The sequence below is a fragment of the Denticeps clupeoides genome, chromosome 16 (genome assembly GCF_900700375.1).
Source record: "Denticeps clupeoides chromosome 16, fDenClu1.1, whole genome shotgun sequence".
Classification (NCBI taxonomy): Eukaryota; Metazoa; Chordata; class Actinopteri; order Clupeiformes; family Denticipitidae; genus Denticeps; species Denticeps clupeoides.
Window position 1 is genome coordinate 14444962 of NC_041722.1, and position 27989 is coordinate 14472950.

The 27989-nt window shown below is 43.6% G+C and overlaps 1 protein-coding gene across 1 annotated transcript in view; it reads right to left on the reverse strand.

The window, feature by feature from the left end:
• The window catches only part of luzp2 (leucine zipper protein 2), an 87524-nt gene extending 60067 nt beyond the window's left edge, over positions 1-27457 (reverse strand). The window contains exon 1 of the mRNA XM_028956618.1: positions 27317-27457. Coding sequence (XP_028812451.1) covers positions 27317-27378 — 62 coding nt within the window. The 5' untranslated portion in view covers positions 27379-27457. The remainder of the gene's footprint in view (positions 1-27316) is intronic.
• Between the last annotated feature and the right edge of the window lie 532 nt (positions 27458-27989).

Below are 27989 nucleotides of genomic sequence, written 5' to 3' on the forward strand. Positions count from 1 at the left end.
CTGATAAGGACTGAGGGAAGCAGAAAACAGTGACCCCTCTTCTCCCCCCCCAAAAAAAGTCTTTCCTTAGAGAGAGAGTGCAGACCCAATCCTTTTTTTTCCTCCTGGGCGATCAAAGGGTACGATTTTCTGATGTAGACTCAAAATGGAGCAGAAAAAGATGAAGGGTGGGGCCAAGTGGCATGGCTGGGTGGGGGTGGGTTGGGATTGATGGACATGGAGAGCACACTGCACTGCTTGAAATGCTGCTTCCACTAGCTCGGCCTCCGCTACAAACCTCCTAGGCTTGTTACACCTTGTTCTTCATAACCAATTTGTCACCGACCGCACACATCATTTTGATCAGCTAGAGAATCTCCTTCAACACCTTCAACGCCTTCAACCCAGGACGTGGTCCCACAGGCAGCTCTTCAGCTCCGGCTCAAAATTACTTATATTAATAGTAAAACAGCTAAATATTCATGGATTGTAGCTCTGGTCTTGCTATAGCAGTCATCACAGAGTTTAAGGCCTGAAAGGAGACTTCCACCCCAAATCCATAATTTAATATCAACTGTTACTCTGCGGGTGACCCTGTCATAGATTCTTCCACCGCTCCTTGAGTCATGATGGATGAAGTCAAGGCCATGCAGAATGAAGAAATTAGCCGGCAGGGTTGTAAATCCAGGCTCCTTGCACTTTTCAGAGGTGACATGAGGGCTTCAACTGGTAATGCACGAAGCATCAGACCTTTCTTTTTGTGCTGTGAAAGTAAAGAACAAGGACTGGCATGGGGGCGGTCTGATGTGTGTATAAAGGGAAAAAAAATCACATGACCTTTTCCTTTCTACTATGAATCACAAATCGTGAGAGAACAGAGAGACAGAAGGACCTCCCTCACTTGTCTTGAGACGCCCCATCAACTGCAGGAGTCAGAAATGGTGTTTTCACCGTCCACGTCTTCACACTCGTGGATCACGGGCTGTGGAAGACGTGTCATCCTGGGATTCTCACGAAACAAGGCAGTGGAGGCAGCTTCACCACTGAACTCTACATTAAACCCACTGCAGACCACATTCACCTTGTTTTTCTTGGCACTTAAAAATACATGGGGAGGTGAGGTACTATGAATGCGCATGATGATGCTGAGTGGAGCGAGTGGGAATTCAAATCCGAATTAAACGTCACATAGGCACTTATATCTTACGTATATAGGATACACGGTGAGCTCTGCACGTGTCATCACAGAAAACATTTAATTGGGTAATTAAATGTAGGGAAAATATCAGATGGGCATTTACAAGCAGGAAATTATATATGCTGACATGCTGACAAGCTGGATGCTGATTGCTCATTTAAAGCAAGGAGTCAACTTCGCCACATTGTATTTTAAAATGTTCAGAACTTTATGAAAAAAAAAATGTGGATTCAAAGGCAAAATGTTGAAATACATTAAATGACCTTAAAAAGTCAGTTTATGTAAAATGACCAACCCTGTTATATATATTAATGTTTAATAAAAGGTTCAGAGAATGGTGCGATAACTTGAATGGCCGGTGTGACAAAGCACAAAAGAATGATCTGATCAGACCACCCAGTGGTGACGTCCTCTGCCAACTGAGAGACAGTGGCACAATACAGTATATCTCTTTGTTTCTCCTCTTCTGTTTCATGTATTTAAACATACATCTGTCCTCCCTTATATTAAATAAATGATTATGTGCTGACCTTAATTGACAAGCTATTATTATGATTATCCCCAACTTCCCCAAGTTCATGCAAGTCAAATGAAAATCATTTATATAAACTATTCACAATTCACTGTAGTCATTACATTAAGCTTCATAATCACTGTTAAGAATCACTTATTAAATTTTTACCTGATAATTATTTGATAAGATGTCTAGCCATTATGGGGTCACCACTTGGACCAGTCACCTGAGAAAGCTGGGGACAATGGTGCTAATTTATAGTAAAGAAACTTCACCTCAGAATTCACTACATCCTTTACTACACCTCTTAAAACGATTAAGAACATTATTTTGCAACATTACATACTCAAATACTAATAAGCAAATGGTTTATTTTACAGAATTAACATGCTAATCAACAGGTCCTGTTATTACACGTGTTATTAGTGACAGTAGCCCAGCAGTTGCCATGTGCAGCATTTATCAACCATTATCTAGCCCTTCAATTTCTGAACGCATGATAGCCGTAATACGGTCTTCAAACATAATAAATGAAAATCAATATCCTGCCACTTCTCTCCGTCACCTAAATACTGTATATGGTCAACAGAGGACCTGTAGTCAAATAAAATGGCCAGGGAATGTAGAAAGTAGAAGGTATGTTTCCCTCTGAAGGCATGTTTCCCTCTGTACTTGCTTAATATGAGGTTTGAAATGAGCTGGAATGAGCGTTGCAAAACGAACATGACGCAGATCTGACAATTTATCCCTTTGGCTGGCTTCTCTATTTCAGGCTATTAGGAGCTGAACGCAGCTCCTCCTCTTCTTTAAGACGTTTTCCACACTCTGACGCGGTCATTAACCAGTGACAACTTTGAAGCCTCTCAGCAGTGCACAGGCCGCATTTATCAAAACTGTTTACTGAGGCTCGCCCGCCACTGACTAAACGCACCCAGTTCTTCAGCTTAAGGGCCGGTGATGTTCCAATCAGTTCGAATCAGTGTGTGCTTCTGAAATTTTACATCATTGCAGCCTGTGCGTGAGTGTGTGTGTATCTGTATCTGAGCTTGTGCGCGAGGGACGAAATGACACAGCAATCGTGCCTCTAGCTTCCTTGGCGTTCGAGGTCCAATGCTGCTGTGACAAACAGATTCACTTATATAGTTAGTAAATCACCGGGCCCACCAGAGGAAACAGGAACACTTCCTCAGACTGCAGGGTGCAGGAAAAAGTAAGAATATTCTTAGTTTAGGGTACACATATTCTTTGAAAACTATACATTTATTGATTCATCATAACCATTCACATTATATCTCAAATGAAAATAAATGGGTCACTGTTCCTCAGTGTTGTATTTAATATTTTGCTGATATATATTTCACACATAATTTCTAATGAATTAAACTTCAAGGTACAATCACATCTTAATAATTAATTTGCATTTTGAGTAGCTGTCTAAGGTCCTGATCTACAGTAAACAACATCGCCCAAATACAACTGCTGCTGTGCAGAGCTGCTGCTGACTGGCTTGGCCCGCATCGTAATTAACATAAGAGACTCTGGCTTACAACTGCACTTTGCACTCAAGGGCAGTCCTTTGTAGTCCTTTATCTGCTAAATTAAAATTTCTTCATTCCGATTCAACACTGGGCTGACTCACAAGTCACGTTCTTTTCTCCAGTGGACAGGCAGCTTGCGTTGAAACTTCACTGAGCTGCTTTTATATTGAAACAGTAGTGTCTAAATGTCTAAATATGAACCAAAAAATTGAGCTTTGGTAACTGTTTAGTTATTAGTTATTGATTATTAGATAACCACTAAGTAATTCATCTTATAATTAATCAGTATATTGTCTGCTATTGTCACGTCTTGGGGGCGGTGAGGGATGACTGTGCTGAAACCGGAAATCGTGAAGGTAAAATTCTATTTATTAAACACAAAATGAACACGGCGCAATGAAACAAAAACAGAACCTAATGAACAGAAACAGACCCTAAGGCGTGTGTCGTTAAGACAGGAACAAAACAAACATGAGGTCCATGCCTAATGGTTCTTATGGAGTCCTGGTCTCATCAAGACTAGTTAGTTTCAGCAGGGATGGATCAGGACTCCATAATCAGGTGCAGGAGCCCCATGGCCCCTGGACACTACAGTATCTCCCCTCACGGTCAAAGTCCCCTGCAGATTGCACCACCCTGTGGTACGGTAAGCGGTCTCTGGGCGGTCCTGGACCCCCCTCCCTGTGGGAGGGACGATGAAAGCATCAGTAGGGACATGCAGGGGCAGGGCTGCACGTGCCCAGATGGCACCGCCCTGCGGTACGGTAAGCTGCCGCTGGAGGGTCAGGGACCGCATCACTGGGGCACCAGGGAGAGACGCATCCGGCTGGTCCTGTTAAATACAGAGAGAAGCCGCTGGACGAGGCGGCTGCATTAATGTGGACACCTGTATTACCTGAGTTTGCTGCTTTTATTCGTCAAGTTGCCACACGCCTGCGGGTTTGTTTTAGTAAACCATTTTATGTTTCCTTTATTGGCCCTCGTGCCAGCTTTGTGTTTCCTTGTGTTTTCGTTATAATAAATTAAAATTTTGTAAACTCAAAATTCTATAGAAATCGAACGAGAATTGCTGGTGTCTTCCTCTTGTAAGTTGCTTTGGATAAAAGCGTCTGCTAAATATAGTAAAGTAGAGTAAGGTAAATTCCTTTTGTCCAGAATGTCCTTCTCCTGATCTTCCTTCCATCTTCAGCCCTCAGTTGTCACACCTCCTCTATGAAATGCCAATAGGTTTTATTTTATCACTACTGTTTCCAAAATGTAAAAAAAAAAAAACATTAATTTTAACAGTGAAATAAATGTATATTAGAAGGGCCATAGCATTTGATGCCTGTAAACCTGTCTGTGGGGACTGTCCCTGTAACTACTGATTTTAAGTCGCTCTGGATGAGGGCATCTGATAATGTAAATGTAAATGTAATGTAATAAAGTAATAGAGATGGAAATCGTATCACACAATACATATGAATAACAGGTTTCAACGACCTTGTAAATGAGATGAAGATTTACAGCACAAACACATCCTTTCTTGACTGAAGTCTTCTTTGTCCTACAGCCTCAGCTCTGAATTTACATGTGATGACCACACATGATGATAACAGAACTCCAGCAGGGTTTCTCCCACATTCACAAAAGTGAATGTATTAAAAAAAAAAAAAAAAAAACAAGGTCACCGCGGGTGCTTTCATCGATTCGGATTAGCCGTGTGCTGCCACTAACTCCCCTGCTGAAGATGTTGCTTTTAGCTGGGAGCTTTGCTGCTGCTGCTAGTTTGTGATCTACACCTTTTCCCTGGCGGGGTTTGTTAGTGAGCAGCCTGCCAGCAGAGACTCCATACTGATGCCGTGGTTTCTAATGTTTCCCAGCATTTCACACCAAGCTGGACAAACAAAATAAATCAGGACACATTTATCCTCAGCACAGGCAATAGCCAGTAATGGCTGGTTGCCTAAAAGGCATCAAAGTATGGAAATGCAGGGATATAATGTTTGCAAAGAGGCCTTTCATGATGTGAGACCTTTGTTTGAGCCTTGTTTTACAAGGGAAGAGCTGGGAAGAAGCATCCAGTTAAAGGTGCACTGTGACATAATCAAATTCAGAGCAGGTCTGCGGACCTTTGCTTATCTCCAGGAAACTGCTTTCTAATCCAAGCAAGACCGAACAAACCGTACACACCACATAATGACAAGTGTGAATGATCAAAGGAGAAAATGTGGCTCACTTGCTCAAGGGGTCCTCAGTGGCACCATGGCAGTTTGGGATTTGAAGCTGATACCCTTCCGTTACGAATTTGCTTCCTTACCTGCTAGGCCACCACTGCCACAATGTCTTTAACATTCAGGCCAGTGAAGAGACCAGATCATTATATTGTTGATATGATCATGAGGAATTGTGTATTTGAAGCATTAAGAAATCCACAAAGCATTGAAGCAGTTTATGCAGTTGCGGTATGTCAGTGTGGCTCTGAATGTGAAAGTGAAGTGATTGTAATTGTGATACACTGCGGCACAGCACACGGTGACACAACAAAATGTGTCCTTTGCTTTTAACCATCACCCTTGGTGAGCAGTGGGCAGCCATGACAGGCGCCCGGGGAGCAGCATATGGGGATGGTGTTTTGCTCAGTGGCACATTGGCGGATGGGGAATTGAACCGGCAACCTGATTATGGGGACGCTTCCTTAACCGCTAGGCCACCACTGCCCCCTCTAGGCAACCAATATCACCCAAGACCATGATAATGGAATAACTCCAAACTAACCACAGCTTTAAAATTTAAAGAGGAAATTATATTATATGAAGAATGTAGAACCTGCACATTTTAACATTAATACTTAATGAGAAACATTCATTAAGTGCTCAAACTGTACAGATTCTCCACCATAATTCTCTGAAAACTGGTTACAAATTCTCATCGATTTTTAAGACTGCCACAATCCAAAGAAGTCTGGAGCAAGAACAAAGCTCCAGGAGCCAGGGCTGACCTACGCTTTCAAGCAGGCAGAGCATTAACCCGAGTCGTAAATGGAGCAGCCTAGGTAGTCAACCCCCGTCAACATGCATTTCATTCAAGTAAAGATTTTGTAAGCTGGATAAGTACACAGTTTATATAACCGGCTGTATTTGCGCTGGTACAAAGGTCGATCATTTTGCATTAAGTGCAGAGGGACTCTAAAGGTCCAAAGAGGTCTTAGAGCTGGAGGAACATCTTCCAACATTATGTCAAGCACATCTTCAAGGATTATGAAAATGAATGCAAATTTGTAAACTTATGGTTAGCTTTACCTGGGCTTGGAGCATTTTCAGAACGTCATGTACAGCATGTACTCGATGTGATATTAGTGAATGTGTCTTTTATTACCACAAAAGTGGGTCAGTGGTGGCCTAGCGGTTAAGGAAGCAGCCCCGTAATCAGAAGGTTGCCGGTTCGAATCCTGAACCACTGAGTAAAGCACCCACACACTGCTCCCCAGGCGCCTGTCATGGCTGCCCACTGCTCACCAAGGGTGACTGTTAAAAGCAGAGGACACATTTCGTTGTGTCACTGAGTGGTGTGCTGCAGTGTTTCACAATGACAGTCGCTTGACTTTTATGTATTAACATAATACAGACAAACATTATCTTCAAATGCTTTCAATACAGGAAATGAAAGATGAGTTATGGTGTATCATATCATGAAACCTCATAAAATAACACTTAATGTATCGTAAAATCTTAAAATAAAACTAAATGTATATTTCAAATGGCACCACATTTCATATGTCTAAAGTGGATTGGTTTGACCTTGGCAACAAACAAAATAATATCTTGTTTTACCAGGAGACACAAGCTACATCACTATAAAACTGGAACGCAAAGTCCCAGGCATCACACTGCCAGAGAACAATCAAACACAGTCCTATGTGAAACTCTTGAGGAATATCATGCTATTCTTGCATGAAAATGTGGTGCCATGGATCTCGTCCAGAATTTCCCATAATCGTCCTGTCACTCAAGAGACCGAGGCTACCACCGGCATATGGTTTATCATTTTCGTGCTCATCAGACCATTCACTGACCACTGCTCTGTAGAGCGGGCGCTTTGTCACCCTGGATAATTTCACTCCCATCGCGATATCAGCACTACGCCATGGGCTCAAACTCAGCATGGCTTTTGTATACATTAGCATTTAGCCTGGCCTATGAAAAGCTCAGAGGACTGCAACCATGCTGGGACCATGAGAGAACCGCCACAACCTTTAATTCCGCGAATATAAATTCTTCTGGCGCCGACCCGACTCGCTCCCTCCAGGTTGTCGAGGAGAGAGTGAAGGATGAGTCATCTGACTACAGAACTTCCTGTGCTCCGCCTACATTCAGAATACATTTCTGGGTACAATAAAATGAAAAGAGATCCAGACAAGTGTCCACCTTTGTGGATTTCTTGATTTGTGACGAAAGAAAAAATAAGACTTGTGAAGTCTCAGCATCAGTAGCAGATAGTAAGTCTTTAGGATTCAAAGAAGAGGTGATGGGAATTCACCAATCAGAACGTACAGATCCTGTGTCGACCAGCCAGCTGTGACACGCTGCACGGTCCCTGCAGCTTCACGTCCTGCACACACCCAGTCATGTCCACCAGAATACTAATCACCTAACCATTAGATGATCGCTGGTCACGCCCATTTAACACCTAGCACCCACGGACAACCTGACCACCCACAAGTCAGGATCAAAGACTCTGTGTGTGTTGCTTACACAGTGAGTGTCTGTCGAGCTCGGCCATGTTCGCCGTTAAAAGGTTCAGTGTTTAAGGGCCACGTCCCGGACATCCGTTGTTGGTTTTCTGTTGACCAATAAACAAGACCGTTCTGCATTTGGGTCGTTCGCTTCTCTCACTGCCCTCTGGCATCACACCAGCTGAGCAGTGAAATCAGTCATAGGACCACAAGCCAAACAGCTTGGTTGAATCTTTGGTTAATTGATCAGTGAATGCCCATCGCGGTAAACAAGAAAGGAATGCTTGCTAGTTATCTGTGTCTGGGCGAGGTAGTCTGGACAATTTATGTCATCATACACAACATCCCATGACCTAGCTTTTACCTCCGTTTGCCTGTATGTCTATAGGCTCGATACCCTTTTGTCCACAAATGCAATAAGGAAAATGCATCTATCTATCTATCTATCTATCTATCTATCTATCTATCTATCTATCTATCTATCTATCTATCTATCTAGACTTACAGACAAAAGATGGCTCCAGGATGAAAGAGAAAAGCAGGAAGAGAAGCACCAGTCTGCAGTAATTAAAAAGTTTTCTGCTATGGTCCGCAAGCACAATGACCAACACGCCCAGCATACAAACAGCATAACTACATGCCACACTCCTGCAGCTACTGGTCTCTTTTTGCCTGCTGGGGTGTTGGAGAGTCCTCTGATGAATATGGCGGTGGGGGGGAAATGCATCACCCCTAAAAGCCTGTACCCAGGAACGTTCTTTTGAGCTTACATGGGTTACATGAGCGAGTAGGATTTCTGCTTCTGTACTTCCACAGCTGCCCCTAGCTGATCTCCCTTCCTCTTGCTCGCCAAGGGAAACATTACCTGCCTGCTGCAAGCTGAGTACTATAGTGAGTGGAAAAAAAACCCCTCTCTGCCAGCGTTACATCTTCTTATAGCCCTTTGTGGACAGTAGTTGTATGTTGATGAGTTGCACGACAGTCATAGCTCACATTTACATTCATGCTATTTTAGCAGAGTGACTTACAATTAGTAGTTACAGGGACAGCCAGATACTACTTTAAATAAATACAATTTTAATGAATGACATTAGCGTTGTATTGTTTGCTCAAACAATAAAATCATTTACGGTTCATTGCCTTCTTATCTAGTAAGCATAGCAAGCATAATGGCCTACAGTAGCATTTGTGCACATGATACGATGGGTGAAGTTTATAGATTCATTCATTTCGGATATGGAATTGTTATATGAAAACATTGCTGTCAATCAGACGTCATTACATCTTCCAGCATTTAAGCCAAACTACAGACCTGCTGTAGCGACACATAGAACCCCAGGCCCATTAAGAGCTGTAAAGCAAAATGAACTGAACCGCAATTTTTATCCCACTGGAAATCCTACAGGTGTTCAAAGGTCCAAGATATTGTAAGGTCTAGGGTATTCTAAGGCCCAGTGCAATGACAAAATATTCCTAACTTATGTTATATACATTTATACAAGAGAAAAAAGCTTTTTTGCTCTCTTCCATGTGCCATGCAGGCACACATACATTTTTAAACTGATGATGCCTTGGGAACATCAGTTCACACATTGTCGCATGACTGCACTAGGAGGTTCAGCATGTGTGACTTGATGAGTTCTGCAAAGATCTTTACGCAGTTTTTATTTTTATCATATCTATAATTTTGAGTCATTGTAACATCTGTGCATCCAGGGGGTTCCTTTGAGGACTGTAGCCCACAATTGAACTGACATTTTTTTTAGCTAAAAACAGCAAAGCCAGTTAACTGGTTCATAAGCAAAGCTCATCAGTGAAGAAAACATCAATATGCTAGAGACATCTCAAGCAGTCATGAAAACAAAATACATGAACCACAGTTTCTGGTGTCTGTCGGCAACTGTACGCCTATTCTTTTACAAAATAAAAAAAAGAAAGAAAAATCCAACTAAATTGGATCCTAGCATTAAAACAGAAAAAATAAAACTCCACTCTTAATCCCATTTATCTCCCTTGATGTGTTCAAGGGATGCTATAACAGACCTGGACATCTCCAGAGACACTGGGGATCCTGTGCCAGTAGCAGGCTGGGGGATAATTAACTCGGCTTTCCAATTAAGATGAAGCAATCCTAAGAGAATACTGCAAGGGACAGAATAAATACTGAATGATCCATGAAGCCTGAAAAGAGGGTGCAGAATAAACATGGACTGGTGGGAATGGGTAAGCGAACGTGACGGGCTCTGACTCGGGAACAGGTAATTTTTTCTGGACATTTAGCATAACCATCTCCAACAGGTCATATAAAATAATGAAGCCGGACACACTGACTAACGTTGTGCAGAAACCCATATTCTTTTATAGTCCCTTTTCCAACCTGAGTAATTTATCTGGGTGATGTGGGCCACTACGTTAAGTTTTATGGTGCGCATCTTTATCGTGATGTTCTCCTCCAGCATAGGATAAATATGAATAAACCGCAATTTGCAGGTGAGCATGTTTAGTCGGCCTAATTGGTTTGGAATAAGCTGGAATTAGACGCTGTAATGAGCGCAAAGACTTTTGCATACCGTGCACGGCAACAACACATCGATTTGAATTTCGCATTATTTGTGCTAATTATCTTGCCTATTCATCTCACAGCCGGCAGACCTCTGCTTCCTTCAAGATACTAACAGCAGAACTGTATTGGATATTGTGCTACATTAATCCAAGTAAAATGTTCTCATTGTGGGATCAATATTCAGATGATTCAGAGTTGATATCAGTTGTCTTTTACATTTTGCGGTTTTGTGATAAATCCTCTGACATCTTGCATCAAAAATGGAATGCTTCTCACAGTCTGCAGTTGAGATGCTATGTCCCCTTTGTGAGACTCTAGGTTTAGAAGCGAGAAGATATCAATGATATGTGTCCGATTGGCGGTATTTGTAGCTGAGTGAAATATTTAGAATCAGAAGGCTACACGCTGATTAATTGACCCAGAGAAAGTCTAATTTATTAAGGATGAGTAAAGGACAGGAAAAATGAACAAAAATTTCTACATTATTCCACACAAGTGAAAAGTCTATCATTTATTGCATTTGGCAGACTAGTACTATCACTAGTATATTGAAATACACATACTGTCCATCTATTAATATGAACCCAATTAATTATTAATGCATAAAGTTCTGTGATGATTAACATATGTCCTAGTTTGACCTTTGAACTAGCCTTAGTGAGCTATTTTACACTCTTATTTACCAATCAAATTATTCAAAATATCATTCATAATTTGTAATCATGTACTTCAATTAAAAAAACATCAATCATTCAGTTTCCACTAATGATTTAGATACTGAAGATATATTTCAGAACTTTTATCATTTATCATAGCTCATGTTAAAATAATATAATATATACTTGTAATACTGGTTTTCAGTTTTTTATAAGCTATCAGCCATTATCAAGTCTGCTGAAAACAAGCAGTAATTCACTTTACATTATTGAATATAGCCATTATTTTTGTAATTGAGTCAAATTACAAAAAGTAAACTTTTTAGAGGCACTAGAATATATTTATTCAAAATAATCCTTTTACGGTGGGACAGAGTCGTGAAGGCTGCCAGCCGAGTCAGCAGATGTTGACGCGTGCAAATCTCTGAACACCACCTCAGTATCAGAGTATTGTATTTATTCATCTGACTCTTTCTGAAGCCAGCCTGCACATGCCTTGGAACCAGTCAGGTAAATTTCACATCAGACAGTTAGTCAATAGCTGAATTGCAACCTTTGTACAACGTGGTGCTCAAGAAAGGTTAGAGCTAGCACGTGAAATGACAAAGCGTCCCGGCAGCTTCATCCACCCGACCGGTTCAATTCCGGGGTGGTGCCGCTGCTCATCCGGAACTTGGCGGAAATCACATCTGCTGATTGTTGCTGTTTAGGGTTGTCTGCTACCTGAGTAATAATCCTCGGATCTTGCAGAAAGGGAGACGGGAACACCTGCTCTCTTCCCCGGCCCTGTACTCCAAATATAGCTGGTCATGAACGTGCGGAAGGCCTGTTTTTTGGCGCCTGCATTCATTGTTAAGTGTTCCAGCTGTCCGCCTTCAGCAACATTTTGCCAGAGGATGCCGCCACGGATTCCAAAAAGCCCCATCCCTTCAGGATCCCCTCCCCGCTGCAGAAGCCGCGCTCCCGTTTCAACACTGTTGCAGACTTCCTGCCCTGTCAGCAGCAATGAGGCAGCAATGATATATTAACACATTCAGTCAAGTTCCAGTCTCACTAATTAAATTATGTCTGAACTGAGGTCATTTCAAGCATTCTACTTTCTTAGTATGCATACATGCACCCAACCCTTTGTAAAGATGTAAGAACAAATAAATGATAAGAACTGATATTTTGCTGTCCAAAAGTAGCACTGGCCACGCAGTGAGGACATTTGCACCCATTAAATAAAAAAAGGAAAACGTGTCAGCCCGCACACTGAGAGCCAAGGGAGCATGAAAGGGGCCATTTCAGAAATTCCAAAAACCACATGGAAATTATGAGCTGAGCTTGCATCATAACTTGTAGGAAGTATGTAGGAAAGAAAACAAATTAATTAGCTGCATATTTTGCAATTCAGTGTATCACAATTTCAATTGCAAATTATAATTTTTAAGGCTATAGCTTACTTCAATAAATATTTAAAACTCTTACAGAGAGTGTGTGTAACGCCACTGCACTCAATTGTGAGTCCATCGCTTTGCATTGCTTTTATTTCAACATCTGAAGTATCAACCAATCAAGTCCATTTATGCAACTTTCCATGTAAATGCGTAAAGACAGATGTTGTTGGAAGCAAGAATCAACAACTGGCTGCCGCTCCAGTGCTCCCTGCATGGCAGAGACATGACGTGTGCACATTCACCAGTCAAAACGCAGCTGTTTCAATGACGTTAATTTATTTTAACTCATTCAATTTTAAAAATTAATTGTAGAGTTATTTTTCACAGAAATACTGTTTGTGTGTGTGTGTGAGTGAGTGAGAGAGAGAGAGAGAGAGAGAGAGAAAGAAATTAAAGCTAGTTCTCTATTAATTTAAATGTAAAAATATAATATTTATATTTCATGCTGATTTCTTACTGGTTATTCCAGAAACCAGCGTCTGTTGGTGAGCGATCAATCACTGAAACTATTTTATTGGTGTTACTGGAGCAATTTAGCATCTTCAGACATTTCATTTCATAGTCTGCTCCTTTCATTATTAATCCCTTTTAGTTTAGGACAGTTGCTTTGTAAATCGTGTGTAAAGCTTTTAAGCCACATGACCCTGATATTTCCCACTCTTTTTTCTTAATGGGTCAGTTTGGGTTTGCTCACATTGCAGCTCGGGCCCTAGAGCATTCACTTTACACCAACATTAATTACAATCTATCACAGTACAAACTTGACTTCCCATAATCGACACGTCTCAGGTGCTCTGGAAGATCAACCCCCTCCCGTCCGAGACCACTGACAGGGCAGTTGCAGCCAACATCAAAATACCTGCAGAGTTCAGGAAAATGCATCTGAGACGGAAAAGCTGCGCTCCAAGCACTACGCATCAAAAAGCCACAGCCCCTTTCCTTCTGCATTCATTCTGTAAAGGTTTCAGCAGGTTACAGGCTTGTGTTCTGCAAGTCAGATTGAGTTAAGGGCGTCAGATAGATCTCGCTGTGACCTTTATTTGAGGAAATCGCGCATGTTATTAAAGATATCTTCACATGAAGGCTTAGCGCACTGAGATTAGGGAATAATATGAAATATTAAGGTGGATTACACAATCTGATTGATCACAGATCTGAAACATTACAGCTAATGCACATTTTCCACCGGAAGGCCCGAAGCTTGGGCTCAGCATAGAAAGATGAACAGATAGCGACGAGCAGCTCACCAGGTTGCCATTCCAACTAATCCCATTCGTCTTGACCCACATATTGTTTGCATATGACTTATGTTTTATGTGAAATTCTGTTTCTTATACTGCTGTGATGTTTTTTTTGTAAGAGAGTGACGAAACTGTACATTGAACCATTCCTTCAACTAAAATAAAATGAGCAATTATGAATAAATATTTAAAGGGCGTCATTGCTGAAACTGTTACATGGCTCTTGCTATGCACTGTGCACACTAGGAGGGATTGTGGGAGGTGGGCGGGGTCTTGCCTTTTAACTGCTCAACAGCAGGAGAGAGGAAATGGCAAGTAATTATAGCAGCTGCATGCTATAGGTTAACAAAATGATTTAACATTAAACACACTTAAAATATACCAAAAAAATGTTAATGATCGCCATGGAATGGAAGGAGGGGAGACCACCAACAATACTACGACCTGGAAGGTGCAGCTGTTGGAGCAGCGTGAGGCATGAAACAGCAGCACACATCCATTTGTAAGCGAGCCATCAGATGCTTTGGCAGGTCATAATCACGTTGGGATTTGTATTTTCACAAGTGTATGATTTGAGACAACATCACTGTGTCAAAAAATCTTACTCAAGACGCAAGGAAGTATATAATACAGAGTACAACCCAGTCATTCTCCGTCAGTATCTATAATGGGCAATTCCAGAGGACAGGGGACGCAGAGCAGAGACTCCGCGTTGCACACATACACCGTTCGCTCTCACACACAATGCAGAGTCGCCAGTTGCGAACTCACACAGAAATCCGTGATTCTGACTAACAAACCTCGGAGGCCACGTTTTGGTCGCTGTGTCACCAATGCGGCCCATTAAAACATACGGAGAAGCACAAGAAGAGAAAGCACAACCCGAGCCCACCAACTTTACATGGAACATGAAGAGGAATAAATCAAACATACAAAAAGTCTCACCAGGAGACGTTATCGGAGGTGATTTCTGAGAAGTTGAAATCAAATTTTTAGATATTACAATAGATTATATTGTTAGAAACAAATATTATTTTTTAATTTAGCATGAATTTAATGAATTTAGCTAATTTACTTTTAGAATTCTAGACTTAACTTTATTCTTGTTCATACAAAACAACATTAATCTGCAATCGTAACACACATTTACTGCACATTTCTCCTTAAAAGTGTACTCTAAAGGAAAAATGCAGTAAACAGTCTGTATAGTCTCACAATATATAAATGTGGAAATGTGTGTTTTGGTGGGGTCGTTCTTTTCACAGAACCGTTATAATTGAGACGTAATTCGGGCGTATTTGAAGTACGCAGGCTGTTACGCTCTACAAGGAATCCCATTTCAAGTCTATTATCAGCTTTAGAGAGAGGCGGGAGTAATTTAGGATACGTTGGTGTTTTTTAAGAAGACCTGGGAAAGATCATAACCTACCGTGATGCACCCCAAGAGTCGAGAGCTCGATTTAAAACATGGCACATGAGTGACATGAGTGGCTAGACCATCCTCAATACTGAATGATGGGAGCGAGAAATATAAGAATTATAAACGGGCACCTCAAGTCTCCGATGGGTCGATATCTTCAATGTGCCCGTGGTAGCTGGCTGTCACATTAAATACAACGGTGAAACGTCTGGGGGGAGTGGAGTGCCTCAGATTGGAACTATGCTAATGCACGGCTCCATAGAGGGCGCCAGAAGTGACGGGCACTCCCTGGTTTGAAAATCTTTTGTCAATCATTCCAGCTAAGAGACCAATCAATACTGGCTGCTCAAGAGATTTATAAGCACAGCGACAAAAAAAAAAAAAAAAAAGAGTCCATTGCGTGCACACATTATTAAGCATCGTATTTTGTTCAATAATACACTTAAAATCTAATAATATAGTGTCACGGATAAAAGCTTAGTAGGTGTCTACCTTAACCCGATGGTATGTTTCTTTGAAGATATTCGAGCCATATGTGCATGCTGTTAGGCACACGAGGTGACAGAACACCCTTCGGGCTCCAGCACGTCCGAGCTGATCGATGCCTGCTGAGTTTCCTGATTACACTCTCATTGGCTGACAGGGCAACGCCCCTTCCTGTGGCGTCTTCACGGGCATGGTCCGCACCTGAGCAGGGGCCCTGCCATCTCGGAAACTGGCACGCAGGAATCTTTTCCGCTTCCCTGTGAAGGCACACATATGTCTTCCCGTTTGTTCCGTGGCCAATCCCAGGGGCAGCAGGAGAGGCACCAGCATGGCGTTCGGGCCGTCTGAGGAAGACACAGCCTAGATGCCTTGACCAGTGCCAAAATGAAGCTTCAGAGAGGCGGTGCAGCCTGTTTGCATACTCCACAAAGGCATGCTGACATTGTTCCCAACCAAACAGACAAGATGCAGTGTGTTCTCATATCTCCTCCATGTAGAAAAAAATAAATACATCAAAACATGAACATGATCGCATTTGCAATCAGTCATTTTGTGTTTTAAATGCAATACTTTTTTTTTTTTTTTTAATTCTCTACCTAAATAAAATCCAGTAGCATATTTTCAGAGTTTAGGTTATGACTAAGCGTCTGTTCATGGTTTATACTTCTAGATTTTCATGTGTGTGTTGATGCATTGAAGGCGCAAAGCAGCAAGGACGTAACCTGTCCACGTAACTGAAATAAGACTCAGGGTTAATAGGTATTAGACCCGGAGAACACAAATTGTAACAATAAGCAGGAGCTCAGTTCAGGGAATTGAACTGGTCATACAAAGCATTTGGTCATCTTGTGGTCCAATAAAGCCATCGTTTCTGCTTTTTGTAAATTACCTCTTAAAAGTGCGTCATTTTCCCATAACCTCTAATCTGTCTGACATGGATAATGCATCCAGTGTTCACAATGCAGTAAAGTTGCTTAAGGGCTTTGCTTGGTGGGGTACCACTGTAAACTGGTAGCAGTGCAAATCCCTGCAAACACATGGTCGTTGCTAATCCAGTTATGGCATAAGTAATATTTTATTATGACTCTTGTCCATTAAGTTAATGGGATTCGCACCATGCTGCTATCCGGCAGTACGTTTGGGTTCTGTTGTCAGCCCGGGAACGTATGGGGTTTGATGAACGGGGTACAATGCATCACATAAGGCCATGGTCACTTAACGGAATGACTACTGATGGAAAGGCATGCTCTCTCCACAGTAGTGCCCTAAAACTGCATTTAACAAGTGGTAATGCGAGAAGATTGAAAAATAATGCATTGCTCGCTATTCAGTGCCCCTTTCATTTTTAAAATAACACAATTTAGCGTGAGATTACATCGCCAGATTCAAGCATTTTAATACCGAATGATCACATTTTAAATAATCTTTCAGAATTCATGCGTCGTGACATCTGATGCAAGCTTTAATCAAATTTTTATTACATATTTCTATCCGTCCGAAGCACCATTCCATTAGAAATCATAAGCAGTGACTGTCTGACTCAAAGAAATCTCATTTTGTGCAGAGAGAACTTGTTACAGACAGGCCCCCAGCCATTTTCCTTTCAACCACTGATACCTTCCTCTGTACATTAAGCATTCCGGACAGACTCACAGTGTTAGACACTTTTCAACTCTTACCTGAAAATGTTCCAAGTGTTCTTTATGGTACCTAGGTACAACAGAACTCTGCAACTGATGCATATCTGCCTTACAAATGCAAATCAATCAAGCTGCTTATAACTGAATAAAGTCTGGTCATGCCTCAGCATAGGTGAATGTGTCATTGGACGGCTTTAAAAACCATGTAGCAAACGGGCCACAGCGTGTTAATGACCACACTTAGTAAACGGAACATATGCAGGTAGCCTTTAAGCAAGGTCCTGCTAATAAAGCATCCAGCAAGGACACTTTGAAGCTAAATTAATTTATCTGTCCATGAGCCTGAGTCCATCAAGGTATCAGTCTTGAGTCCACCATGTATCAATGTCCTAAGAGATAAGACTACTGACAGCTAACATGATGAACATTTGCCTGAATGACAAAATGTGAGATAAGGTCATATGGTTAAGGTCATGAGAAAGGTGGTCATACCTGTGTTATTCACATCTCCAGAGTAATCTGTAGTTACACAGCCTTTGGGGTTTGGGATCCAAATGTAACAATGTAGGGGTTCTCCATGATTCTCCATGTCTGCATTTTAATTCAAAATAATACGATTCTCTAGTTTATAATAGTTTATAATATAATTCTCTAGTACTATAATACGATTCTCTATCTTGATACGTCATTTGATGAATACATGAGACATTGGAACAATGCAAGTGAAAGTGAAGTGACTATCATTGTGATACACAGCACAGCACACGGTGACACAACGAAACGTGTCCTCTGCTTTTAACCATCCCCCTTGGTGAGCAGTGGGCAGCCATGACAGGCGCCCGGAGAGCAGCGTGTGGGGACGGTGCTTTTCTCAGTGGCACCTCAGTGGCACTTTTGCAACTCGGGATTCGAACCGGCAACCTTCTGGTTACAGGGCCGCTTCCTTAACCGCTAGGCCACCACTGCCCCACAATAACAATTACACTGAAAGAACGGCGAATGTTTCAACATCTTCACTGTAATTGTAAAGATGTGGGGGGAAACCGGAAAACATGAAAGAAACCCTCCAATGGGAAGAACACACACACTCTGGATGCCCTTATTACACTGTTTACAGTGACAATGTGACATTCTGCTACTTCTTTTTTGTTGCATAGGAACAGCCGGCTCAGAACTGCTGCATCGGATTAATGCACTTGCCGTTGTACTATACCATGAGCAAAACCGCAATACCTCTCATGGTTTTCAGCTTAAGTACCTTAAGGTTGCATTCAAGCTATTGGAAAAGGAACAGGACAGCAGCCAAAAGAAACAAAAACCTTTTGGAAAAGAATATATATACAGTACGGGCCAAACGTTTGGACACACCTCCTCATTCAATGTGTTGTCTTTATTTTCATGACCATTTACATGGTAGATTCTCACTGAAGGCATCAAAACTATGAATGAACACATGTGGAGTTATGTACTTAACAAAAAAAGGTGAAATAACCGAAAACATGTTTTATATTCTAGTTTCTTTGCTCTGATTACTGCTTTGCTCACTCTTGGCATTCTCTCGATGAGCTTCAAGAGGTCGTCACCCGAAATGGTTCTCCAACAGTCTTGAAGGAGTTCCCAGAGGTGTTTAGCACTTGTTGGCCCCTTTGCCTTCACTCTGCGGTCCAGCTCACCCCAAACCATCTCGATTGGGTTCAGGTCCGGTGACTGTGGAGGCCAGGTCTCCACTTTTTGTTAAGTACATAACTCCACAGGTGTGTTCTGTGTGTGTGTGTGTGTGTGTGTGTGTGTATATATATATATAGCAACATATATACACATATATACATACATATACACACACACACGCACACACACTATACAACTTTTAAAAAAGGATGGCTACAGTACTACTGACATTGAGAACAAAAAATGACATTTTTGAAACAGAAATCAGACAATAATAAAATAAAAACTATTAGTTGAATAGTTGACATGACAGATTAAGTATTTGCATTGAAAAGATGCTGTCAAGTCAAAACCGAAGGCTCTCCTCAAGTCTCTACTTCAAAAGGAATGGAACGTCCAGTCACTGCAGTATATTCCCGGCTTCAAAGGGATTTTCATGTTTTATATGTATCTCGTAGCAGTTGGCCACCGAAACACTGCTAGAAATGAGCGGAGAAAAGTAGTAAAGAAACTGGCACACAAATATATCACTGCCAGCTCCTGCTCTCGGGAGAGGCATCTTGTATTCATTTGATGAGTTATAATGTTACCATAACTCAGTCTTTGATATGAACGCCAAGCCGGGCCGCTTGTCTGTTGCTCTCGCCGCAATTATTCACGAGAAAACTATGCCAGGTACTGCAGCGAATGTGCCCAAAATGTCCCATGCTCGCCGGGACACAAATGTCCCAGAGGTGATAACTATGTTCAGGCGGGGAAGAAAAAGGGGGGTTCGTCCTGTCTTGTAATGTAGGGGTGAGAGGGAGCGGGGGAGAGAATGGCATATTCACGCCGCTGAGGGAGCAGAGGTTTCACCTGTGGAAAGGAAAGCCCACTGAGGCAGCTATCATCCAATGTGTCACGTGGCCTCGCCGAGCCTCGCGCCTGGACTTCCTAATCGTTCCACACACCCGGCCGCGGTCTGCCGGCGGCCTAACGGGGCCGCGCCGATACTTCCACGCTCGCTTATCAACTACGTGCTAAACGCCTTCGGCAACGAAGAAGCAGGTGGAGCAAATCTGGTTCATTGGCATGGAATGTAATGCACAGCGTCAACATGTCATTAATAACCACCAGCTACAGTTCGGCCACGCCTTTCAATCCAATGGCGGGCCACAGAAACACTACACGCCGCGCCCCCCAGGCCGCTTGGGAAGGTATGCGGTCACCTAACGGGGAGCTGTTTACTCCTCTAAAGACGTGTGTGTGTGTGTGTGTGTGTGTGTGTGTGTGTGTGTGTGTGTGCGGCTCCCGCAAACAAGAACTGCCCACATTGACATTCACCCAAGTGCACCCCTTCCTGTCATCCTGTCAACGGCGTCACCGAGATGCGGCGCAGCCAAGCGAGCATTCAGACAGGCAGCCCCGGCAAATGGGAGCCGTGGACTCCAGCAACATAACAACACCCTCTCGCCGCCCGGCGCCACCTCAACCGTCCAAGCCCCCGGCGCCCCCCCGAAAGGCACGAACAGACCTGAACATGCATAGGGACACAGCACATGCACAGTAGGCCTGGGAATCCTGCGAATCAGAAGGAAGATATTACGGGTTTTGGCCCATGAATGCATAAATACGGGGGGGGGGGCATTAACTATTAAGGAGGCCGAGCGTGCCTCGGTGCATTTCCTGTTACGGGCCCTTCTGGTTTTTTTTTTTAATTCATCCCGTCATTCAATTAAAAAAAAAAAAAAAAACGCGAGGAGGAAGGAGGACAACAAAAGCGGCTTTTATGCGAGCGAGTAACAGCCACGTCTGGGCTTCTGTCCTCGTCCTCGTCCTAACGAGACCTCCGCTTCCCTGGGAAACGCTCGGACCGTGGCGGGCCCGGAATCGCATTCGCAGGAACGTTACAGACTCTGGTTTTATTTATCTATTTCATATTAAAAAAAATAAATGTGGAGGGGGTAGAAGATAAGCTGCCTCCGCAGCCTCATTAGACGCTTTATCGTTTCTTTACCGGAGAGGCGGCGGCCGCAAAAAAAAAAAAACGTCCCCTCTCCGGACGAGCACTGGAGGAACTTTATCGCAGCCCGGTGTCACCGCGAAAAATGCTTAAAAGTAAAGAAAAAAAAAAAATAAAAAATGGGTGAGATACACGCCGCAAACGAAACCGGCCCTTCTGTCAGCCGAGATGGATCTGGACACGGAGTAAGCCGGGGAGAGATTAGATTAAAATAACGGGACCCATCCGAGGTGTCTCGCAGGGATCCGCGAGGCACCTGATAAAGAGTCAGATTTATGTTGCCGGGGGGAGAGGACGGATATGACACCTTTTTTTTTCCCGCCCGTTCTGATACGGAGGGAAAGGCAAGTAAGTGAGTAAATAAAAGATTTCCGAACGAAACGCCAGAAATTTGCCCTAACGGCAAGAGGCAGGGGCTTTTATTCCCAAATGAATTTATGATTTCCTCAACGCTTGTTCTGCAACGGTCCTCTACAGAAGATAAATTAAAAGAATATATGAAGCGACTTAAAAATACCTGCAGGTCCACCGTCTTATATTTGATATTCTGCACTTGACCGCCAGTTGCTCAAAGGGGAAAAAAGGAGAATTAAAAAAAAAAATTATCATTTGAAGTAGGGTGGTAGTAGCCTAGTGGGTAACACACTCGCCTATGAAACAGAAGATTCAGGTTCAAATCCCACTTACTACCATTGTGTCCCTGAGCAAGACACTTAACCCTAAGTTGCTCCAGGGGGAGACTGTCCCTGTAACTACTGATTGTAAGTCGCTCTGGATAAGGGCGTCTGGTAAATGCTGCTGTAAATGTAAATGTTGAAGCCCTGCAGACACACAGATGCACACCTCTGGACAGCTAGAGGGGTCCTTCTGAACTTTTGTTTTACGTGAAACACGCCACCCTGCGTGGGTGACAGGTGTCGTTTTTTTTTTTTTTTCCGTTCGTATTCAGTCCGACTCTCTCCAGCCCCTTTGATCCATCGAATCGTTGGCGTTTGGTCCTGTACCACTGGGGGACTAATTATGGACCATTAGAAGGGGAACAAGGCCTTGGCCGCTAAAGACACATGTGGAAAATATACGAGGAAAAGCGACAGCGAGATTGCAGCCATTATTTTACCGAAATGGCTGCACCTTTTGTGACAAGAAGAGAAGCATCTTGACTCCGGCCGGGCCGTATATTTATAATATGCTAATGGTTGCTTTATGGGACGGGCCGATGAGTTAAATATTACCATAATTTGTTCCTCCCTTGATCCTCATCAGGTTGTTTTTGTACGCCGGTCACAGAGGGGCCTACGTGACTTTAATAAAGTCGGACGCGCTCACCGGCGGTAAAACGCTGCATTGTCCTTCTGAAAAAGCGCCACGTCACTGCCAATGTCATTAAGTGTCACCCCCCATTTCCAAAAAGCCACTTCTGTTCACAGGGTTCGAGGCGGAGACTGATGGCTTGATTGATGGCGGAATAAAAATAACTAACAGCTAGGGCCATGTAGTCACAATGCCCTCTAACCCCAGCAACACACACACACACACACACACACACACACGCATAACATACAAACAAGCATGGAACATAGGTTGCCAGGCCTGCAGAGCAAACGTGTGAGTGACAGGAAGCACATTTCCTCTTGAGGGAAAGTCAAGGTTATTTTCATAAAAAAAACAATAGCCTGGGTATGAAGAAATAAAGAGTGACAATGGGTGAGGACAGCTTCCAGTGTCAGAATAATCTCGCCATAATGGATTTTACGCCCAAGCGTGCCAGGATGTTGTGTAGCATCAACTCAACAGTTCTAATTAACTCATAAAACACACACAAACATAGACACAGATTAGTCATTCACACTCTAAGCCACACTTCACATTTTCAGTGTCCCTTGCAATATCTCTGCATAGCGGTGCTATACATTTATATATAGTTATGTATATTTTTAAGGTTGAAAATGGAAATTTTACTCAAATGTAACTAAATCTGTTTCATGCTGGAAATTGCTACATATGCGAGTAGCTGGTTACAGCAGATTTTAGCTAGTCTTGGTTATTAGTACAACAACAAAGTCACATACGGTGTGTCTCAATGGGTTTTTACAGGCCCCACACTTGATCCTGGAAATAGCTGGACATCCAGCTTAACCAGCTTTAATTTTGTCATGATCGTGACACTTTGTTCATTATTCTGGTGTCATTTTATGCAATAAGGGTCTGAATTTTGCATTCATGCAGTGATTTAGAGGGAATTTCAATGTAGGTATATATGTGTGTGTATCTGACAGTCATATAGTTTTAAAATATCATGATATTTTTAGGTCATATCACCAGGCCCCAAGCTTTAAAAACGTAATTTGCTAAATATTGATTCAATTCATCAGCATTGCTCAGTGCACTGTCTGCATTTGCTTCAAATGAAATTGCCTTTTGCTCATTAGCAGGCTTGGTCAATGGTAATGTGGTACCTGCAAAGCAAAAGGCAGCACGCTGAAGTGCTAACGGGTGTGTGCTGAGGAAAAGGGATCGAATACGGAGGTAGAGTCGCGGTAAAAGTACGGTATGTGAAGCTACATTTCATCCGGCCCCTACTGAAGCCTTTATTCTCCCCGGCGAGGAGCAGGTCACCGCGCCCCGTAGAGTTCAACGCTACTGACGTGTGGTGCCACCAGCACAATGCAGCCGGACAGATTTAGTCCCAGTCCCAGAAGCGGCGCCCCTCACAAGCCATGATCTCATCCCCGCACTATGGCGGCTTCACCGTTAAGAAAGGAATTCACGGCCCTTTAACTACTTTTTTCTTTTTGTTTTGCCTTCTTTGAGTCGCTGGAAACCCATTTGATGTGCAGAACAAACTTCCTCTTCAGCACTCTTCAAATCGCTTCCCTTTACAAACCCCCCCAGTGTCCTCTGCTTCTTTTCAGCGCCGGTCCCTGCAGGATATTTATTTGTTTGGTCCTTTAAAATCCCATCGCCGTGTTTATTATGCCGGGCGGAGCACAATCCCACGCTATAATGTAAATTGATCTGCTTTTATGGCTTTTGCTATAATATCTGGTTGCCATGTTCCCTGTGAGTCTTATTCGTATCGCAGCACGCGTGGCCACACAATCGGCCCGATCCGGGAAGAAATGGACATGATTCCCGGAGTTAATTGCAGTTTCCCAGAGCCACAGCCAAAGGGGTGGGGGGGTTGGGGCGATGTGCAATGCAGCAGCCAACAAATGCGACGTGACTGGGCATATTAAATATTTAATTAATAAAAGAGATCTGAGCTCATTTTCCTGACGCCTCTCCCCGCAAAGGCCGCGCCACCGTCCTCCTCCTGCACAGAGCACGGTGTCATTTAATTAGCTTCAACATCACAGGGATCTGGCTATAGTAATCCACTTTGTGGTTGTCGTGTGGTCAGTGTTGTTGCCATGGCGCTGATTGCAGCGCACCCGTCAAAATTGAAATTACTGTTCACACTTCAGCCAGCAGTGCGTTCGATGCGCGGAAACAAAGATGAGTGCGTCCATACGCATGAATCGTGCTCAGATCTGCGAATTTCAGACTGTGCAGCCGGGGCTTCCGCTGTCCTCCTTAACTCATGAGGATCCTGTGATCTCGGGTGGAAATTTTGATATCTGAACGCTATTATTTATTGATGCAATATATGTAGGCCAGCATAATAACCTTTTAAATAATTGCCAACGGAATATACAAGCAAACATTAATGCTTCTTTCTTACTTATCACGAAATGTGGCTTCGACAGAGTTGGTTTTTTCTTCTTCTGGGTGAGATGATAATAATCTGCGCATTTTTGGTCTCCTCCATAGTTACACTGTGCACATTTCTGTGAGAAATAACTTTTAATTTACATCCTCCACTGCATTAGTTGCAACGTAAATTGATAAATTGTTCCTGGAGTTTTATATAAATGTATATGACGCCACCAAATGCAACCGCCCGACTGACAAGAGCATTTGGTTTGAGTGACTGGCAGGTGCCAGTCATGCCACCCCTGATTCGTATCTATATTCATTTTCGGCAGTTTCCCCAAATGATTTGAGGTTCCGCACCACGGTCTTCTTATCGCACCAGGCCTACAGACATTTTCATCTCACAAAAAAAGATATTTCCCTCGTACCATGGGCCTCAAGGCTACAGTAATGTTTCAGTACATGTGCGTCACTTTTTAAAATAATGGGCCAGAGATGGAGCGGCGTGGCGACAACGTAAATCACAGATCTGGTGGGCGTGGTCAGGTCGGGGAAAGTTCATTGCACCTTGGGGTTCCACGAGTCTTTTCCACGTAACTTTTCTACATAATGAAACGTTGCGACCCACAATCCCACACTCAAGACATGTAAAAGTGCGACTCCCACGGACTGTTCGGGAAGAACGTTCCCGCAGCATCGAGGGGAAGGTCTGCCAGACGGTGCTATAGTTTCTCTAACACTACGCTTCAACAAAAAAAAAATATTATTCTGACATCTTCACGTGGAATGCCCAACGTTGCGCATTACGGATGGTTTGCAGCGTTGATCTTTACGTTCCACGTGTTTGAACAGTTCTTGTTGCTCCTACAGCTTTCCTACACTTGCTGCACTGCACTGTACCTACTTTATTTACCTCTGACCTCTTTTTTGCTCTTTATTGCAGTTTACATAAAGCTCTGATTGACATCTAAGCATGACATCTAAGCATGACCTCAAATAAAAAGGCATAAGAAGCATTTCAGGCAAAACGAACATCAAAATTCCGTGCAAACCCTTATCCTGCAGCACCCCCAGTGACAGACGTCCTTTGATAAATCCGTGCTAATGAACCCGCTGTCACTGAAGGGTATCTGATACCTGCCCTGTCTGTAAAAACGTCATACTGTCACCGCCACTCCTGCCCGCTTCGGCGTCAGGCGATGTCGGATCGGACCCATCTGAGGTTGGAGTTGGCTAGCGGTGGACAGCCCACGTCTTTAGGCTTGACAAGCCGGCGGGAGATGCTTTGGCGGAGAGAGCCGCCCGAAATGGACTGCAGCGAGCGGCCGCTTGACCCGAGGTTCACCGGAAATAGGAATGTATTTTCCGCTGCTTCCACGCATAAACGCGACGGAAGAGATTATCATTTGCGGCCCTTTTATTATCACTTTGGGCTCCTTTTTGATGTCTTGGCGGGAGATACATCACAAAAAGTCCCTGCGATGCAACTCATTCAGTATTCCGAAGTATTTTTAATAAAAAAACGAACTGAAAAAACAGCCATCAGAAATGTGTGAAAACGAGAAATAAAATACCGAATTTGCCAAAGGGAGCGTGGATCTCATCCTTGGGAATATGTGGTATACGGCCCGTATACACAAAGACCAACCGAGTTCATTTACCGAAGAGTTAAGCGTCCCCGACAACCACGCTGGGTTTTAAGTGCCGGTGACGCCCCGAGCAGGTGGCGTTTTTTTTACCGTTTATGAATTCACCCGAATGAGATGCAAACTACGGAGGGGGGGGGGTGGTCTATAAAACCGCGGCCACCTATAAATCTAACCTGCAAACAACATGTCCATATGTCCACGGTGTTCTCATTTTAATTTATATCCTTTTTTGTTGGACACACCTTCCCTTTGAGGAACCCTGCACTATTCCAGCATGCTCAACTGTTGCATTAATTAAACAGTGCGCGTGGGTGCATGTGATCTGGGTGCCACTGACTGGGTGCATCCCAGACCCGGCTTCTCTCCTCAAGTGTTTTCTAAGAAGCGTTTTCACGGTCCCATCCACGCGTTCTCTTTCTCTCCAGAACCCACCCAATCCCGACCAGCGCGTGGAGGCGAACTGATGGGCGATCGATGGGCGTTTTATCAACGGATTAATGAATCACTGACCATCGAACACCGGAATTCTTCTGCATCCCTATTCTGGAACCACACACACACACACACACACACACACACACAGACAGACACACAATTCCCGACACACACCCTGTCCAGCATTGCAACACGTTCAAAGAGGGAGAGAGAGAAACTTGCTCCCATCTCCAACCTCCAGAGGACCTCGGCAACATTCCCCGTCCCTCGGCCGGAAGAAGCGAGGGGCTCGGCGGCGCCCCGCGGAGCGGAGTGCGGGGAAAAGTTGCACCCGAGCAGCCTCCCCGTCCCCGGCGGCGGCGCGCATCCCCCCGGCGGCGCCGCGGGCGCATGCGCGCCCCCGCTGCATTCCGCGCGGATAAAATGGGGAGAAGACGGGGAGACGCGCGGGACTTTTTCTTCTATTCTAATTCCTGCTTACCTCGTGTTGAAGCTCAGAGCTGGACAGAGGAGCAGGAAGCAGATGGCCTGGACGGATTTCATAGCTTTGCGTCTTCGCGCCCGCGTTTCTCGCCGTCTCTCTCTCTCTGTCGCTCGCTTTTCCCCACCACTCTCTCTCTCTCTCTCTCTCTCTCTCTCTCTCGCTCGGTAGCGCACACGGCGGCCAGACGCGGGGGGGCGGGGCTTCCTCCGCCGTTAAATAACGGGACGGGGCTTATTAATGGTGACGTCGCCGTCAGTTTTTTTTTTTTATTTTAATAATTTTTTTTTTATTATTTTGTTTCTTTTTTTTTTGTTTTATGGTCTCCACCCTCCTTTCCCCCCCCCCTCTCCCCGTGTTGGGCGATGGATTCCTGGCGATGCTGCGTCCTTCATCCCGCGTCATCGGAGTCACCATCACAGGCGGACGAAAAAGCAATCACCCACGCCCGCAATTAAGCCCGGGTGGGGCGTTCATTAGGCGGCCATTTCGTCCTCCGTTGTCCATCATTTCCCCCGGCCCATTTATACCGCTTGATATAAAGGCTAAAGATTTTCTAATTGTATATTATTTCACGTTCCCATGAACCTTTTCGGTCTATATCGGTATAAACAGATATTTTAAAAAGAAAAGGAAAACGTCGTTTCTATAGACAAGCAACCTTGAGAATGTG